The sequence below is a fragment of the Aethalodelphis obliquidens genome, unplaced genomic scaffold, assembly GCF_003676395.1.
Source record: "Aethalodelphis obliquidens isolate GAN/ISIS:26980383/991018 unplaced genomic scaffold, ASM367639v1 scaffold7, whole genome shotgun sequence".
NCBI lineage: Eukaryota > Metazoa > Chordata > Mammalia > Artiodactyla > Delphinidae > Aethalodelphis > Aethalodelphis obliquidens.
In genome coordinates, this window is record NW_020837951.1 from 22,418,880 (window position 1) to 22,438,979 (window position 20,100).

Sequence of the window (20,100 nt, forward strand, 5' to 3'; positions counted from 1 at the left end):
CGTGACTGTTTGTTGAGGTACTACTTTGTATTTTCTTTTTACTGCTGGAAAACTTAGATATTTGAGATGGCTTTTCCCTCTGGAATTTGTACCTAGTTTTAAGGCCTGTGTTTCCTTTGCCCCAGATGTTTTTGCAGTGCCTAGAGCCTGAGTTGCTTGAGCACAATCTTTCTTCTTGGCACTTGGGTAAGCCTAAAACAATTGGAGAGATTAGGTATAAGAAAGCAGCAAGAGAAGGGAGGAGATTCTCCAAGGCTGAGAAGGGGGCCAAAGTCTCTGGTTTCTGGCGGTGGTGGAGACCCACTCTGTAGGTGTCCTGGTGAGATGGCAGGAGCCCCAGGGTGAATGGTTGCTTAAAGCAACCAAGAACATTGGGCCGTAGGTACAGAGTTCCTGGACTGACTCTATGATGATTGGAATATATATATAATATACTAATAATACTAATCTTAGTATTATATATTAACACTATTATACACATGTAAACACACACACACAATTAGAATTCTACGACTCTTCCGAGTTCTCTGCTGGAATGTGATGGTGTGGGAAGAGCCGGCGCCTAGACCATTCTCCTCCTTTTCTTTTCCCAACCTGGGGTTTGCCCAACACATGAAGGACCTCGTACACACATTTGTGTTCAATATTCTCAGAACACCTGCCCCTTGGTGTGCACACTGGAACTATTCAGTCTGGAGCAGAGGGACTGAGAAAAAGGGTTGTGCCAGTGCTAAAATTCTAGGGTCTCTGATACCTGGAACATGGTTTAAAAGGAGGAATATAGGCTCTAGGTAGGCATGTCTCCTTGGCAACTTGGACCCCTTAGCCTATGAGGAGGGTTATGGCCAGAGAAAGGCCGGAGTGAGACCCTCTTAATTGTGGGTCAAGTCAGGGCCCCCTCTTGCCCAGGTCTAAGGTTGGTACTGGTCTGTCCTGTGGATTATTCATATCAAGTGAGACTTGCTGGTGCCGTTTGATAGATTACATTGTTTAGTGCCAAGCTTGGAATGTTCCTTGCTGAGCAAGTTCTTTTGTGGTATTTGTGAAATATTGTCAAATCTGCTCTGAGAACTTTCCCAAGTGTGAGCAAAGCTGTGAAATCCTTGACAACAGGAAGAGTTATGGTTTACTAAACTTGAACTGGTATTCTTCCCCTTTTGCATTTCCAGTACATACCATCATAGACCTCCAGAAATATTTTTTTTAGCATAGCTACAGAAAAATTTCTCAATTTCTTCTTAAAATGCTGAGAACCCAGATTGCATCCAGGACAGAAATCAGGGACGTACGATGGTTTGTAAATAGTAAACAGGGCAGAAGATTGTCTCCTTGCTTCTTCTCCTTCCTCTTTCCCTGTTTCTTCTCGGCATTTGTGACACTTGGAGGACTCCAAAAGCCTGGGAGAATGCGCATCTCCCAAGACTAGTAATCAGTGGAAGCTTTCTCGTAGGGAGGAAGACCAACTAATGGGCTAGATATGTGCTGTTTGTATGGGGTAGGAAGTTTCCATCTCATTCACTTGGTAGCCAGCTAAGGTTGAATCTGGAGTGTTCCTTCTTTCCTCTGAAGTTCAGCTGCTGCTTCAACAAGAAAGGAAGGCTGGATCCTGGACCAACCTAAAAGACTGATTGTGTTACCAGGATTTATGTCATATCTACTAGCAGCGTGCAAGGAGGTGTTCAACATAAAAGGCTATAATGTGTCATGATTCCTTAACAAGGTTACATCCATAAAAATAAACCTGATGATAAGAATATTTCCAAACTGAAAGTTCAGGAAGTCAAGAAACTCAGACTTTGAATTCAAGATAGTGATTTCGGCCCACCATTTAATCTTTTTTTTTTAATTGAAGAACAGTTGATTTTCAATGTTGTGTTAGTTTCAGGTATACAACAAAGTGATTCAGTTATACATATGTATATATCACTTCCCATTCAGATTCTTTTCCCTTATAGGTTATTACAAAATGTTGAAGAGAGTTCCCTGTGCTATACGGTAGGTCTTTGTTGGTTATCCATTTTATATGTAGTAGTGTGTTTATGTTAATCCCAAACTCCTAATTTATCCCCCCTCCCCTTTCCCATTTGGTAACCATAGGTTTGTTTTCTATGTCTGTGGGTCTATTTCTGTTTTGTGTATAAGTTCATTTGTATCATTTTTTAACGCTTTCTCCTCTTCCAAATGTCGACAGAGTCAATCAAAAAATGTCCAGTGAGAGAATTTATGCACTGTATTAGCAATGCAAGCCAGGGAAGGGTATCATTTATGTCAGAAACTCTGCGGATTGTTTTGCAAGGTAGAAGTAGGTGAATCTGGATTAGTGGTCCATGAGAGAAGACTGTCTGGGAAGCACATGGAAAAGAACTTCATGTAGCAGAATTCTCAGAATGGCAGAAGACCACAGTGGTGTAGCAGAGGCTTTAAAACTCCACACAAATTTCCCTTCCTAGGCTCTAAAACCCATGCCTCAGCTGTTACACCAACACGTTTCTCTAGAGGACTCCCCTCCAATGACCGGAGCATGTGTCTCAAGTGGTGATGCCTGACAGGTTACCTGCCACCACTCCCCTGCCTGCCCTGGGGCAGATTCTAGCCCAAGGCTGACCAAAGCACAGGCATAATAAATAGTACAGTTGCCTTTGCCACCGGGTAGACAACCTCTGGGGTATGATTCATGCTCCAGAGCTCCCAGTGAGGCCAAGCTGAGTCACACTTCAGCTGAAACTACCCCTTTGCCCAGCTTCTTTGCTGCCCAATTCTGCTTCCCTCCCTCCCTAAGGATTTTTCCCTGAAAACACTTCCTCAGTAAATCACTGGCATAGGAATCCTCATCTTTGGCGTGACCCTTAGGGAACCTGACCTAAAACAGTGACCTAGGAGTGGTACCAGGAAGCACACTCTAAGAATGGGAATCTAGAGTTGCATCACTCGCGGATGGCGATGAGGGCCCCATCACTTGGGGTAGGTGTCGTATAGACAGCCCTTGGAATGCTGTAGCAGTTCAGTCGTTAATACGTTTATTTGTAGTGAGCAGGTGGAAGGAAATAGACTACTTTGTGCAAAGTCTCTGCCTTCATAGAACTCACTGCTGTTTAAAATGATCTTCTTTTGTCTTTGTTTTCATGTGTATTGTTTGTTTTCCACTAGGACGGAAACTACCACATCCAAGATCGTGTGCATTGTGTTCACTCCTGTTTCCCCAGCACTTACAACAGTGCCTAGCATTTAGTAGCTAATCAGTAACTCTTGGTCGAATAAATAATAAAAAATTAATGGATGGGTTGGAGGAAGGAATGACTGAAGATTTGTTATTAGGTGTGGTGGTCAAAATACTTAACGATAGGGCCCAGGCACTGCCAACAGAATGATCACCATACGTAGGGCCTGAATGCCCCCATTTGCCAGGTGATAATATTTTAGTTAGTAGATCTAGGGAAACAGTCTCAAGCGTTTAGTCAAGAAGAATGGTTTCCACTTCTACTGCATCCTTCTTTTGTTTCCTGTGTTCTGTTTTCTGTCAGCATGACTCCATCTGCTTTCTATCTTCCAGAAATGTATCAAAATCTATAGTCCACTGAGACCCCACATGGTGAGGCAAACACATGTGCTCCGTCTCCCATTTTGAACAGGGAGCCCATCCAAACATTGAAGATCCCACAATAATTTCACTTAATATAATTATTAATATGCTAGGGCTTAAGTCTGCCATTTTATTTGTTACTTTCTCTTTGTTCTCTCCATTTTTTTCTTTGTTTTCCTTTTCCTCACTTCCTGTGGGTTACTTGAACACTGTTTAGAATTCCATTTTGATTTACCAGTAGTGTTGTAAAGTGTATCTGTTTGTATAGTTTTGTTAGCTGTTGCTCCAGATATTCCATTATGTGTTTGTATGTAACCCATCATGGTCGATTGGTGTTGACATTCTACCAGTTTAAACAAAGTGTGGAAACTTTGCTTCCTTTTCCATCCTTCTAGCCTCCCTGTTCAGAATATACTTACCTTAAATGCTTCCTCTACACATATTTAGAACCCAGCAAGGATGAAAGTCTTAGCTCCTGACTTCACTCAGACTTTTCTGAGGCCACTCCTGCAGGGTTTGAGCCCCTCATTATGGATGGGTGAGGGTGGAAATCTAGGCCCCCATTCAACCTTTGCTGGCCTGGATGGAAACGAACTCTGATTTTTCTGTGGTGTTTGGCTGGAATAGAGCAATTATTGTTTGGAAGTTTTCTGTCTTAATAGGCTGTCCTTTTTCCTGGCTAAAGAGAACAGGCTTTAGTTAGAGCATTTAGGGGTGTATGTCCATTGGTGTTTCTGGGTTTCCAGCTTCTTCAGCTCCAAATCTGAGATATTTGAGGCCACAGGAAAATCTAGGGAACTCACCACTGTGTCATTCCTTCTTCTGAGCCAATCTGCCTACTTCTCTCCACCTTTCATAGTCTTATGTTTCATAAGACTTATGTTTTCATAGTCTTATGTTTATTTCATATATGATGTTCAAGGTTTTTAGTTGTATTTAGTGGGCGGGATAGGGAAAAGTACATCTCCTCCATCTTTCCGGAAGCAGAAGTCTGCTGTATAGGTTTTTATAACCTGTAGAGTCTGACTCATGTGAATACATTATTATTAAAAATCATTCAATAAAAATAAATAATGCAATGGAAACAGTTAAAAGCAGATTGGATCATTAGATAAGAGATATAATGAATTAGAAAATCAGATTGAGACATTTATCCTATCCCATCCCAGAGGAAAATGATATGAAATTAATACTAGAGTAAAGATAATGAATATAAAAGGCAGTTCCGAGTCATGCATTCTAATAAGGATTCCAAAAAACTAGAACTAAACAGATGAAGGACAATCAGTACGAAAGAAACAGTAACATGTCCTTGACAATTTACAAAATGACCAAAAGAAAGTTGATAAAAATATGTGAAAAAAATCCACGATGTCTCCAGGAATTTAAAAAAAAAAAAAAAAAATCGTAGGGGCTTCCCTGGTAGCGCAGTGGTTGAGAGTCCACCTGCCGATGCAGGGGACGCGGGTTCGTGCCCCGGTCCGGGAAGATCCCACATGCCGCGGAGCGGCTGGGCCCGTGAGCCATGGCCGCTGAGCCTGCGCGTCCGGTTCCTGTGCTCCGCAACGGGAGAGGCCACAACAGTGAGAGGCCCGCGTACCGCAAAAAAACAAACAAACAAAAAGCTAGGAGATAAAAGGTCTCTCTTGTGAAAATGGATAAATATTAAAATTTGATGACATTCTAAGGTAGCCAGTATAAGAAATGGTTACTTTCATATGTTGCTGTTGGTTGTATAAATTGTTGCAGGATTTCTGGAAGGTAATTTCACAGCATACCTTAACATTCCTAAAAATGTGTATTGAGTCTGACCCAATTACTTCAGTTCTATTGTATTCTTAGGAAATAGTAAAAAGATATGTGCAATGAGTTACCTATAGTTCATGGCAGCTATAGATTTAGCTATGGTTCATGGCAGCTACCTATATAATAGTAAAAATTAGACACAGTTATAGTAGCAAAACTCTTGGTAGTATTTGCTATGTTTCAAACACTTTCCTAAGTATTGTCCACGTATTAACCCATTTAATTCTTCCATCATCCTATGAACTAGGTCTTATTATTCTTATTTTATGAATGAGGAAAATTGAGGCATAGAGGGATTAAGTCAATTGCTGGGATGTGAGTCAGTGCTGGAGTCCATGTCTTTCACTGCTTTATCTGCTGTCTGTCTAGATGCAATTAGGCAATATGTATATAATGGTTTATTATACAGCCCTTAAAGTAATTGTTCATATTTAAAATATAAAAATTTGAACATATTTTTATATTTTATTTATTTATATTTTGAATATATTTATATTTTGAATATAAAAATTTATATTTTGAATATATTTATATTTTGAATATAAAATATTCATATTTTGAATATGAATATTTGAATATTTATATTCATCAATATTTGAATATTTATATTCATCAATATAAATATTCATATTCATATTTATATTTTGAATATAAAAATTCGAAGTTTATTGCTAATGGAAAACTGGTAGACTACTAAATAATACAAGGCAATCTTAAGGGAAAAAAATCTAAGTGTAGATTTCTAAAGTGGAGAATCTAAGTGTAAAAGATTCGTGTTAAAGGATTAATGGTTTTTCCTTCAGAGCTGTGGTATCTTGAAGTCATCATTTTGATCGTGCTGTAGATACAATGATTTACCTAGTCATGATAAATTCTGGGCAAGCGCTAGACAAATTCACATGTACTGCAATGAGAAAAGAGGCCTTTGAGAGGAAACATTGAATTTTCTTCAAATTTTTTAAAAAATTGGATGAGTAGAGGCATGCTTCCTTCCAAAATTATCTTGTGTTTGAAAATTAAAAACTGATTTCATCAAGCTTTGCAAAACTGATCTCACAATTGGAAACTGGATTTGTCAGCCATAGAAACTGAGATAAAGAAGTTTCCCCTAAAATTAGACGCTTACTATTAAAACTTAAAACTTATGACTCCTCAGGCATTTCCTGGTCTTTTTTACCTTCTTAGACATCGCATTTACCTGTGGTTCTTTGCTCACTCAGTGTCACCCCTCTGTAGACCTGTCTCCCTTCCTCGGTTATTTTTATCCCTCATTGCCTGTCACTGCTGAGAATAGTTTGGGGGATAGGCTGAAATCAGTGGTTCTTTTTTCAGGTTATCGTAAGCAAAGTGACCTGAGCAGAGTGATGTGGACAGTGACCCTAGGATCATTATTCTCTCCTGAGAAAAGCTGACTTAAATGAGTGAAGATAAAATGAATGAATACATGATACTTGATAGACTTCCCTAAGATCCTTAAATATAATACATCCCAATAATTGAAAAACCAAGATAGCAAAAGTGATGTTGACAGTAAATCATATGTTTAGTCCTTCCTTGAGTAAAGCATCAATTGAAATAAGAAACAGCATCATGCAAACCACTATAGTGCTAACATGGCTAAAAAAGAAGTTCAGAAAGCAGTGTCATGTCAACACTTCTAATTTTAATCGCAGCTCTAAATAGTTAAGAGCACACCCAGAAAATGACAGTGTGTATATCTCAGTCTGGTGTGTTTTGTGGTTAGCATCTCTCTGACATAACTTTAGATAGTACAGGTGGCTTCTCTTCTTAGGGGCACAATTCTAAATGTGGCATTTACTTTCCAGAGGCTGTGGTTTGAAAGGAGAGGAATGACGGCTACTTGCATAATTACAGGTATGATGACGAAGCTTATAAGAATAAGTATCCCTTTTGGATCTCTTAGAAGTTTTCAATTAAGAGGGATCCAGTAAGGAAGACATGTAAAGGTTGAGAAGTCGTAATTATTTCTCCACTTTTATTTTGCTTTATACTCAGATGACATAATCTTTTAGAAGGCAAGGTGAACATCTAGACACGCATATATCTTTGTTTGTAAGAAATGCACTGGCAAAGACTTTAAAAACTTTTTTTTAACTTTTTATAATTTTTAATCTTATTATTAAATTATTTTTTATTGAAGTATAGTTGATTTACAACGTTGTGTTAGTTTCAGGTGTATAGTGACGTGATTCAGTTACACACACACACACACACACACACACATATATACGTATTCAGATTCTTTTCTCTTGTAGATTATTACAAAATATTGAGTATAGCTTCCTGTGCTATACAGTGGGTCCTTGTTTGCTATCTATTTTATATATAGTAGTGTCTATATGTTAATCCCAAACTCCTAATTTATCCCTCCCCACCTTTCCCCTTTGGTAACCATAAATTTGTTTTTTATGTGGGTCTATTTCTGTTTTGTAAATAAGTTCATTTGTATCATTTTTTTTTTAGATTCCACATATAAGCAACATCATGTATTTGTCTTTCTCTGTCTGACTTACTTCACTAAATATGATAATCTCTAGGACCATCCATGTTGGTGCAAATGGCATTCACTCTTTTTCTGTAGCTGAGTGGCAAAGACTTTTTTAAAAATCAGACCGTCACGCCTATGAGTCTTCCCTGCTGATGTAATTTCCCACCACATCATGATGATGTGGTGACTCACAGGACCAAAAGCCACTGAGTGGTGCCGTCGTTTCCATGGTGATCAGGACCCAAGTAAAGGTCTATACGTGCATATATCTTGGTGTCTGTGCTACTTAAGTAGATCTAAAACAAGTAAAAGAATGGTGACCTGAAATACATGTTCTGTGACGATTTGAATCCACAAGCACAGGGTAAATCCTCCCCACAATAAGGAAGATTTTGGTTAAAGCGGTGAAATGAGCACAGCATCAAGTTCTCCCCTCCCCAATTCTCCTAAAGTGGCACGTAGACCGTGTTTAAAAGGAAACATGCGTATCCGTGTTGTAAAACAGGAATGGGTAACAGCTCCATGCAAGAAACTGGTGAATTTCTGCCAGCTGTAATAGAAATGGGAGAGGGTATTGGAAGCTATTAAAATGGACACAATCTGCCCTCTTGAGAAGGAGTGCAGCACCCGGACACCAAGCGTGCTTTCATTTTGGAGAGGCTCTAAGCCTCCTCCCTGACATGAGAGGCATTACCAGGCTGTGAAGCACTTTTCAGCTTTGAATGTAGATCAAGCATAGAAATAGAGCAGAGAGCCTGGCTCTGGGGTGTGTGTGTGGGGGTGGGGGGGAGAATTTGAAGCTCTCATCTATAATAGGTTCTTAGAAATACGAGTATGAAACTGGGGAGAGAGGTTTGAGCTAAAGATTAAAATGTTGGCATGTAGCTGGTATTTACAGCCACAATTGAGATGGCCGGATGCAATCACTGAGGGAGACCTTACATAAAAGAGAGATGAAGCCCAAGGATTGAGCTGTGGCGTGTTCCAATCTTAAGAGGCTAGGAGAAGGAGGGAGGAAAGAAAGAGTCAACAAAGAAGATTGAGGAGGAGGGAGCAGGTAATTCCTGAACTACCAACTATTCCAGAGAGGCTTCTCAATCAAAATGGTAGGCTGACTGAACCCCTTCTTTTCCTTTCCTCCCAAGATTTCATTGACGTGAAAGTAAATGTATGTGAATAAGAATAAATCTATGTACATGTCGAAACCAATCTAAGTGCCACCATGTTGACAAATGTTTGCAGAGCAGAAGGTATCTAATGTTCTTATTCATGAATAACACAGCAAACAGTAAACTACAGCCTGCAGCACACAGGAGCCAGCTCTCAGGGGAGGTGGGAAGTGATCTCACATGAATAAAGACTCCAGGCTCTGAGTCAGCAGATGCAGAGGGCAGGGATGGGCTCTGGGTTGTCAATCAGGGTGAGCAACGCGAGGCTTATATATAGAATAGGTGGACTGAGAGGCTTTCCCACCAGCTGGAGCCCCACGAAATGCTCTCTGAATAGACTGGAAGATTTGCCTGGCAAGGGTACTTGTTGTGTGTGTTGAATCTAGGTAGGGAGGAAGAGGAGAATAGGGGGAGAAGCTTAGACTCTCACAGGGGATGGAAGGGGCGAAGGAATAAAAGCTCTCTCCAGGAGTGAAATATGCCAAAGCGTTATATCCTCAGAGTAGAGTCTTTTGATCACTTTGGCAACTGTGGGATTTCTAACTCAGCCTGCCTAAGTCCTCCCCACAAAGCACATATGCAGAGCCCACGGGGAGCCATCCCGTTAAAGAGAGGCCGTGCTGCATAAACATTCCAACAAAATTGCAGAGGAACTACACTCCTGCCACCTATATGAATCAAAACAACTCTTCATTTGCAATGATGTATGTTAAATCAACCATCACCGGACATTTGTGGAAAACAAAAGCACGAGGAGGCAGAAGAAAGAGGAAGAAAAAAAGGAATGTTAAGAACAAAAGAGAACATAAAATTCTGTGATATTTTAAATGACACTTCACCCATAAAATAGAGGAAATAAAATGGAGTTTTAATGGATATTAAAATAGATTATCAAATTAAAATAATTAAATACCACTATTGGTGTAGCAATGCACGAGTATTACATAATCACACTGTTGTAGGCATTGTTTCTTTTTTTTTTTTCAAGCTTAGAATCAACCTAGAGTAAACACTCAAATCTTAATTTGTTGCAGAAAACAAAATGCAAACATTATAGATCCTGACGGCATAGAAACAGCTGGACAGTATAGAAAAAGCTGTACAGCACAGAAACAGGTGATAGAACATAGGGTGGACGGAAAAAGTGATAGAAGGAAGTGTGTGAGCTTCAGTTGTATCTAACATAGTCCAGAATCAATGGGTAGCCTTTGTTTAAGTGTATTTTTTTAATGTTTATTTTGTTGAATACAATATTGTGTTAATTTCTACTGTACGGCAAAGTGATTCAGTTTTACGTATATATATATATATACACATTCTTTCTCATATTCATGTGGTTTATCACAGAATATTGAATATAGTTCCCTGTGCTATACAGTAGGACCTTGTTTTTTACCCATTCTCTATATATTAGTTTGCATCTGCTAACCCCAAACTCCCAGTCCATCCCTCCCCCACCTCCCTCCTCCTTGGCAACAACAGGTCTGTTTTCTATGTCTATGAGTCTGGTTCTGTTTTGTAGATATGTTCATTTGTGTCATATTTTAGATTCAACATATAGGTGATATCATATGGTACTTGTCTTTCTCTGACTTAGTTCGCTTAGTATGATAATCTCTAGGTCCATCCATGTTGCTACAAATGGCATTATTTCATTCTTTTTTTATGGCTGAGTAGTATTCCATTTTATATATATATATATATATATATATATATATATATCTTTATCCACCCATCTGTTGATGGACATTTAGGTTTTTTCCATGTCTTGCTATTGTAAATAGTGCTGCAATGAACATTGGGGGTGCATGTATCTTTCCGAATTATCGTTTTCTCAGGATATACGACCAGGAGTGGGATTGCTAGATCATATGGCAACTCTATTTTTAGCTTTTTTAAAGGAACCTCCATACTGTTTTCCATAGTGGCTGTACCAATTTACATTCCCACCAACAGTGTAGGAGGGTTCCCTTTTCTCCACACCCTCTCTAACATTTGTTAATTGTGGACTTTTTAATGATTGCCATTCTGACCAGTGTGAGGTGGTACCCTCGTAGTTTTGATTTGCATTTCTCTAATAATTATCGATGTTGAACATCTTTTCATGTGCCTTTTGGCCATCTGTATGTCTTCTTTGGAAAAGTGTCTATTTAGGTCTTCTGCCCATTTTTCAATTGGGTTGTTTGTTTTTTTTGTTATGGAGTTGTATGAGCTGTTTGTATATTTTGGAAATTAAGCCCTTGTCAGTCACATTTTCTCCCCATCTGTAGGTTGTCTTTTTGTTTTGTTTATGGTTTCCTTTGCTGTACAAAAGCTTGTAAGTTCGATTAGGTCCCATTTGTTTATTTTTGCTTTCATGTCTGTTGCCTTGGGAGACTGATGTTTAAGTGTATTTTTAATACACTGATGTTTAAGTGTATTTTTTAAAGTTATAAGGATAAATAACATGATTGATAATGAGAAGTTAACTAAAATAACTCAAAATTGAGAGGGGTTTGAGTAAAAGTGCTCTAACCTGCCCATCTTTTGTGAAGGGAGATATTACACACCTTTTTTAATTGATCAGTTCAGAAAGAGATTAAGTATATTTGTTAGAATTGCATTGGTCATTGCCAGCAGAACTGAAACTAGAAATGGGTAAAGTGGTTTGTACTTAGGCTGGAACTAGAGATGATTTGGAAGAGGGGACTTTTTATTTTTTATTTGTACACTTCTTAGGAGTGTTTAAAAGATCATGTCTATGTATTGCTTTTATTAATAAGTAACAGTTATTTTTAAAAAACTAACCAAGATCCAAAGGAAGAAACTCCTAAGTTTTGGAAACTCATAATACTGATACCAAACTCTAACAGAGAAGAAAACGATAAACTTTTAATTTCATGAATTTATAAATATTGATGCAAATAAATGTTAATAAAACAGATTTGGTAGTAAAAAGACTGATGTGCCCCCCAAAGAGCATTTATTCTCAGAACTTAACAACATTTCAACATTAGGAAATCAATTCTTACATTTCTACATGTTGACAGATTAAGGAAAAAAGCCATAATCATCTCAGTAGACTGAAAATTCAACATTCTTTCCTGATTAATAAAATCTGATAGTAAAAGACAAATAGAAGTATACATTTTTAGCATTATAAAAGTGGTTGAAACATGTATGACAAACTTTAACTCAATATATAAAGCATTTTTATAAAGCAATAAGAAAGAGATATACCCAATAGAAAAATAACAATAGGAGGCAAATCACAGAGTAAATCAACTGTCCTCAAGACATTGAAAAAGTGTTCAGCCTTATCTTATTTAAAGAAATGTGAGCATAAGCTACGAAATAAAAACTTAAACTGTTATGTTGGCAATAATTAGAATGCTCATGCTCAGTATTGGTGAGGTTGAAAGAAAAAGGCTCTCATCTAGCTGGAAGATTATAGATTGACAAAATAATTCAGGAAGTAATTTGTCAATGTATTAAAAGCATTAAAAGTATATATACCCTTTGATCTACAAATTCTATCGATATTTCTAGGAATTATACATTAAGAAATCACTCGAGATAGATGCTCACAAAATTTAGCAACAGGATTATCAAAATACTGTATTTTATAACAAAAAAATAGAAATAAACCAAATGTCCAACAATGGAATAATAGTTAAGTAAATTGTAATTTCATATAATAGGATATTATTCAATCATCAAAAGTGATGTTGCACATGAATACTTGTTGATATTGAAGATGTCTGATACACTCAGTGATTAAAAACAAAGCTTTAAACAATAAAACAGTATGATCTTGTTTTCATTTTAAAGGATTATCTATCTGTTTCTCTCTATAGCTCTATCTCTCATCTACCTATTTACCTACCTACCTACATGAAAAAGACTGGAACGATATTTATCACGAGTTAATGTTAGTTACCACTGGTTGGTGTTTTTTCATTTTCTTTATTATTTGTATATTGTTGCTTATTATTTTTTCTTTTCAAAAAATATTGCTTTTGCAATGATAAAGCAAATGCTATTTTAAAATAAAAGTATATATGTATTTTCTCTTCTGTGCAACGTATGACAAAGGTTTACTATTTATTAAATAAAATGACTTACAAATCAATTAGAAAATGAACTATGCAATAGAAAAATGAGTTATAGATAATTCCCCACACGAGAACTATAAATGACCTGGGAACAAGAAAAATTCAACCTCACTAGTAATTTAAAAATAAAATCAAAATGAGATCATCTTTTTCTATAACCAAGTAGAAAAAAGCTTTCTAAAAAATAGAGAATTAATTCTCTATGTATGACAGCAACTGTTTAGGGCTATGAGATCCGTTGTACAACTCAGAGATGAGAACAGTGTTTCTAGAGAATATGACGAACAAAAGCCTTAATTTTGTTCATGCCATTTGGCTTGGATGTTCCCTTTTTTCAGAATTTCCATAGAGATATTTATGGGCTTGTGCAAATGAGGATGACCAATAGAGTATTGTTTGTGAAATAATAGTGAAAACTGGAAAAATAATAATAGTGAAAACTGGAAAAAACTCAAACGTTTCACTTAAAAAACTCAAATATTTTAAAAATAAGAAATATTTTAAAATATTCAAATATTTTAAAAATAAGAAATTAATTAAATTATGGTATATCCATAAAATGGAATATTATTCAGAAATTAAACTGAACTTTTAGAAAAATAGTTAATGATATAGAACAGGTTTATAATATCCTGCAAAGTGGAAGGAGTGCTCCTTTTCTGCTCTATCACGATACCAGGGAATGTGTTCTTTTGGTGCCCTGGAACTCTTGTCTTGTTTGGTATTCAACCATTTAACATCACTGTGGGTGCTTCACCAGTGCTTGTCCTGACACTTGGTAACAATGACCCTGTGAGTCTCTCTCCTGATCTTTTTGAACTTATACAATGATTTTACAATGGGAAAAAAAAAAATCTGTATTTAAAAAGGAAAACAATACTGGTAAATACTGGGCCCATGTCCCTGAGATACAGAACCTTGGGATGACCACTAAGGCAATAGGACAGTGCATTTAGAGCTAACAAAAAAAAATACACATGCCATCAACTGGATTTTTTGATTAAATTGACAATGCTAAAATATACTTTTTTGCTATTCAATGAAAAGACTGGGATAGGAAATCAGGAGTATAAGGGGTATGGTGTATGCTTTGAAACTACATGCAAATTATAACTCACCTCCACAGAGTCATTGTGATTCAGTTGTTCCCTCTGTAATCATCGGAAGCACCTCAGCATGATGATTGAGAGTTCAGCGTCTTTTGGTCACAACCTAGGCTCTGCTGTTCTGTGTGCTTAAGGCCAGTTACACAATCTCTCTGTGCCTGTTTCCTCACCTAAAAAATGGGCATAATGATAGTACTGACATCACAGGGATATTGTATATTGTAAGTTAATATATTTACTTCAATTTAAAAATATACAACTCTCTCACTTGTGTGCTTTATAGAGAAGTTCGATGTAATTCTTATACTCGTAGGTTGTCTCATTCCCTCCTGGCCCCCTTCAGGCTACTTTCAAAATTCTATCTTTGTCTTCAGTATTCTTCAGTTTAATATGATATGCCTAGGTACAGAAATTTTGGTGTTTGTTCTGCATGAACTTCCTGCATTTGTGGTTTTGTGTTCGTCAAATTTTGAAATATTCTTTGCAAATATTACTTCAAATATTTCTTTTGTTCTATCTTATTCTTTTCCTTCTGGTATTCCAATTGTGCATGTTACACCTTTTGAAATTGTCCCACAGTTGTTGGATGTTCAGGGCTCTTTCTTTTTCTTGTTACATTTCAGTTGTGGGCATTTCCACTGACGTATCTTCAAGCTCCCTGATTCTTTTCTCAGCTATGTCCATTCTACTGATGAGCCCATGAAAAATATCCTTCATTTTCGTTACAGTATTTTTATTTCTAGCATTTCTTTTTGTTTTTTTTTTAGACTTTCAATATCTCTGCTTATATTACCCATCTGTTCTTACATGTTGTCTACTTTTTTTTTCATCAGAGCCTTTAACCTTCAGAAGTGTTTCTCCTGTATATAGCTTTCTCCCCACTGCCACTTACTTGCTTCCCTAGCTATATCATCCCCAATCTCTGTCCTTGAAGTCCTCACCCTTTTTAACTGAAATGTTTCTCCTTAGGTGAGACATAAAAGCTGGAAGAATCTGGACTAAGCAGTAATTATCTTCCACTAGCTGAGACAACACTGTCAAATTCTTTCCCATGGAATGTAGAACTTTGTTACATGATACCTGGTTAAGTTCTTGGAGGTAAATCTCACAAAAGTTATGGGATTTCCTTAAATCTGTACCCTCCAGGATTTTTTCACTCGTATGCTAGTCCACAGCCAGCAGACTCTGCCAGTTCATCAAAATGCCAATTAAATATTCCTACCAGCTTAAAAAAAAAAAAAAAAATATATATATATATATATATATGCCTTAGAGTAAGCATTCCGTAAATGCTAGTTGATGGTATTACTATTGTTACTATAATGGATTTCTAGTTGTTATTTTAGTTTTCAGTTCCTTTAAATATTTAGTAAAATTGGATGGTCTATATAACAGTTCCTTGCTTGCTCACGTACTCATTCACTGACTGTAGTTACCTATGTCTCTCTGACTTTTTTGCTTTGAAATCTTAAATAGCAGAACCTAAAAGACACACAGAGAATCTATGAGGCTGTGGAAGGCATGTGGAAGAGACAGGAAAGTAAGGGCAGTTATCCAGCAATGGGGAGGGAAACAGAGCACAGCTCAAAGCAGCAGACAGCAGAACAGGGCAATGGAAACCGGTCTGAGGGGCAACACGTTCCCAGCAGCACTAGCCCCACGGCAGGTCCTCCAAGTAACTCTAACTGTCCTGACCCTGCTTTTCTATGGAGTAGTTTTTCTGATTGGCCTGACTTCCATGTCTTTCTTTTATAATAAAACTCTGTCAGCTGAGGAAAACTGAAGACGTCTTTGACGTTTGCAGAGCATATATGACACACACATGAGTTTTCATGGGTGAAGGAGAGGGACAAGTCTGTGTTTTTGTCTTGGTTGCCTGGAATGACTATGAACAAGAAAATGGCAGGTTTTCCAGCAAAGGTGAAAAAGTTTTTGCATGCAGGTGCCTTTGGAGATTTTAGGTAGCGTCTTCCAGAAGCAGTTGAAAATCTACTTTCAAGAATTCAGACCATTTCTCCATTGCCCTAACTACCAATTAGGTTGAATGAAAGTAAGCTGATATAGGGTAGACTGCTATTTTCTCTTCCCTGTTTATTTACTTTTTGGGAGAATTTGGGTTCATACTATATCAGGAGAGACTCACATCATCTGTGTTGGCCTCAGATAAAGCTATATTGTGTAGGCACCACTGAGAAATCTTGTGCACCAAGAACCTGACTTCCAGAGGGTTTTTTTTTTCTTTGTAAGAATCATAAGATGTAACAAGATAGGTGAACAGTCATGCAGAAGGTTGATAAGCAGCCCTACGTTAATGCTACTGCCTATCAAATTGGTTTCTAGAAGGAAACAAATGTCAGAATGCACAAACATCAGGTTTGAAATAACTCAGAGCCACAAGAGCATCTTGCAGAATCCCATATTATAAACTATGCTTTATAAAGAGATTTAATAGACTGTGGCAATAGAATTAATGGATGACAGCTTTAAAATGTGTGGCTTCAAAAGCAAGTGCAGAAGAAAATGGTAATACTTTGCAAAAGGTATATACGTAACAGTCCACAATGTTATTTAGAAAGTTATTATTTCTGCCAGGGTGTTCGTTGTATGGATGAAATAAAAAGAAAAAATAGCTATATAACCAAAGAAGAACCGAGTTCTGAAAAAAGGAAGAAATAAAGATAAGAGCAAAGAAAAAGTAGCAAAAAAACTTTCAAAGAAAAAGGTAAATTAATCAGCCACAAAAGATTTTTTTCAGAAAAGAAAATGTAGGAATAAAATACGCAGAGTAAATTCATGACAAGTGCACACAAAGGAGAAACTTCTAGAGAAGAAACACAAAGACAGAAAAAGGGAACTTATTTCTTATCACAGTAAGAATATAGCCTTGCTAATTTATCATTTTATTCCTTGGAAACCTTCTATCAATAAAGTAAGCCACAACTCTGTAGAATACGAACAAATATAAACGTGTGCGTTAAACTCAAGAAATACTGAATAAAAAACCAACACCCGTCTTTGGGTGAGGAGACGACAAATGGTTTTCCCTTCTTTGTAGTTTTCTGTGCTTGAGCTAAACTTCTTACAGGAAGATACGCTACTTTCCTAATGGAGGAGAATGAACTCCATTAAAAATGGAGTTCTCAGCTGCGTTTTGTATCAAAATTTAATACAGCAGAGTCTTACTCTGCTGCCAGCTAATTCAGGAACTGAACAGGATGACATGCTTTCCTGTACAGTCTATAATACAAACTTTCCCCATGAGGAAGAGTAGTTATCTCCAATTATCTGACATTTTTCCTCCCCTGCCTTTCCCATCACCCACTTTCCACCCACCCCAGGAGTTCTGCCCTGTCTTTTTTTTTTTTTTTCTGAGAAACAAACAGCATGGTACCCATGCCTGCTACTATTATTTCCTATCTGGGTCTCCTTGGGCCTCTGGTGTTGGACTCCGCAGGCTCCTAGAGTCCGAGAGGAGACTGGAGAGTTCTACCTGCCCATCTTCGACCTCAGACACCCACACTCCCCTCTGCCCGCTCGCACATGCGTTCCAGGATTCGGTGGATGCTGGTGAAACTGGGCCTGTCTGCAGGCAGCTCGCTCCAACACAGACGCATCAGATTGTACAGTTCCAGGGGGCAGTTCTCTGGGCAGGAGAGGATGTTGCCGTCCCGCACGTAGCAGATGACCTCCTCGTGGGCCATCCCGTAGTAGGGCTGCAGGCCGTAGGAGAAGATCTCCCACAGGAGCACCCCGTAGGCCCACACATCAGACTCCGTGGTATAGCGGTTGTAGAAGATGGACTCCGGGGGCATCCAACGGATGGGGATGGCGTCGTTTTCGTTGGCCTTGTAGTAGTCAGCCGAGTAGATGTTTCTAGAGAGGCCAAAGTCGGCGATTTTCACCACCATATTCTCACCCACAAGGCAGTTCCTGGTGGCCAAATCCCGGTGGACAAACTTGCGTTCGGAGAGGTAAGCCATGCCGGCGGCCACCTGCCTGGCGATGCACAGCTGCTCGGCACAGGAAAGGGGCGGCGGGCCGGGGCTGGAGGCCTGCGCCCCGCGGGTCAGGTCGCTGGGACTGAGGCTGCGTCCGGGGTGAGGGGACATGCTGCGGAGGAACTCATTGAGGTCCCCGTAGGCCATGTATTCAAAGAGCAGGCACATGGGCTTCCCCACCGCACACACGCCTAGAACCAAAACAAGGCCTCCTGTTAGAGGTTGCGTTTCTAAAGTGACACGTGGGAAAAAATTGTACGAAAGCAAATGACCAGATCAGAAAATGTGGTGGCTTGGTTTTCTGTTGAGGGCATCATAGTCGAACTCTGACCCCCTTTCTTTGTGTAAACATCTCCTATTTATCTTTTAAGATTCAACTGATTTATCACTCCTCATGGGGTGCTTCAGCTCCTGACCTTTCCAGGATCAGATTTTCCTTCCGTCATTCTTTATCCTTAATCCTGCATCCTATCTACCTGCCTGTTATGATCATCCATTTAGCTGAGGTTTCTTCCCAACATTTTAGCCCTTTAAACTAGAGATTATATCTTAAGTCTTCTTTAAATTCCACACACCTACCGTGTGTCTGGCGAGCAAGTACTCCATAAATATTGGGTGAATGAATTTATGAGTGGATGTTTGCTTTGAGTATGTAATGCAATTGCTCTGTCTTTCTGCTTCCTTTCCGAAGAAGGATGATAAGGAAGCTGTTGTAGGAAATTTGGAAAGGAGCACAGAAACAATCCAAGATCTTAGGTGAAGTATTCAGGTTACTGCAGTAAAACATGTAGGTAAATTTACAGTGTTCATTCCAGAAAGAAACAAAGTGTTAACATAAAGAGTCTTAGATTTAGTGCCAGGAAGACGTGTTAATTTTAAAATCTTGCTGTATTTGAGAGGGAAATGGACAACTTGAAATATTAGATCAGATGGTCACAATTTCATATCAGCATAAAAATAGATCATTAACTTTTTTTTTTCAGGCAAAAGTTAGAAGTCTGTTCAAAAAGGAAGAGAAATGAGAATACTATTATCTTGGCTTGTTTATTTTGGTGTTAGTTTTTAAATCCAGGGACTTTAGCAATCTGTATATTTATATGTAGTATATAAATTAAATTAAAAATTTAAATACAAAATTGGTAAAAGAATTAATGAAATGACAAAATATTTCTCTGAGAAGTTTTTTAAAACTTCAATTTTTTGAGTTTAGGTGATTTAATGAAATAGTCTACTCCCTAGTACAGAATATATTCTATGGGGAGGAACAGAGACATCTCTCTGATCAAGGAATGAAAGAAAAAACGTAAGTGAAGTATGAAGGAGAAAAAACTTGGCAAGCCTCTGTTTTCTGATGCAATACATTTCTTCACTTATATTTTCATACCTAAGAGTTTCACAATGTTAGGATTATCAAATTCTGCCATGAGGGCTGCCTCCCTCTGAAAGTCTGCTTGCATATCTGCTGAGGCTTCTTCTTTGAGCATCTTCACTGCCACCATTGTGAAAGGTTCATAAGGAAGTAAGCCTGGAGCCCTGAGAGATACATTTATTTAGCAAGAAATCAAAGATCAGGAAGATTACACAGAGTCACATGATAACTACCCATGTATACACATCCCCACACTCATGCAGCCTTTCCCAGAGCCACAGAACCAAAGTAAGATGCCAATGGCAGGTCACGCTTAAAGCTTCTTGACTCCAGTGAATAAAAATCACTGGGGTTATTTTCAACATCGATTGTTTGAAAAATGCATCATTTATTAATAACAGAAAACCAAAAGTGCCCAAATCCAATGGGATTATCATTACCATCCTAACCCCTTAATCTCTGGCCAGAA

The 20,100-nt window shown here is 38.1% G+C and overlaps 1 protein-coding gene across 6 annotated transcripts in view; it reads right to left on the reverse strand.

The window, feature by feature from the left end:
• Positions 1-17,685: 17,685 nt before the first annotated feature.
• Positions 17,686-20,100, reverse strand: part of MUSK (muscle associated receptor tyrosine kinase) — a 91,815-nt gene continuing 89,400 nt past the window's right edge. For all 6 annotated transcript variants that reach the window (XM_027105984.1, XM_027105981.1, XM_027105983.1 and 3 more), the window contains 2 exons: positions 19,647-19,795; positions 17,686-18,453 (listed from right to left, as the gene is read on the reverse strand). In XM_027105984.1, the coding sequence (XP_026961785.1) occupies positions 17,771-18,453; positions 19,647-19,795 (832 nt within the window). In that variant the 3' untranslated portion in view covers positions 17,686-17,770. The remainder of the gene's footprint in view (positions 18,454-19,646; positions 19,796-20,100) is intronic.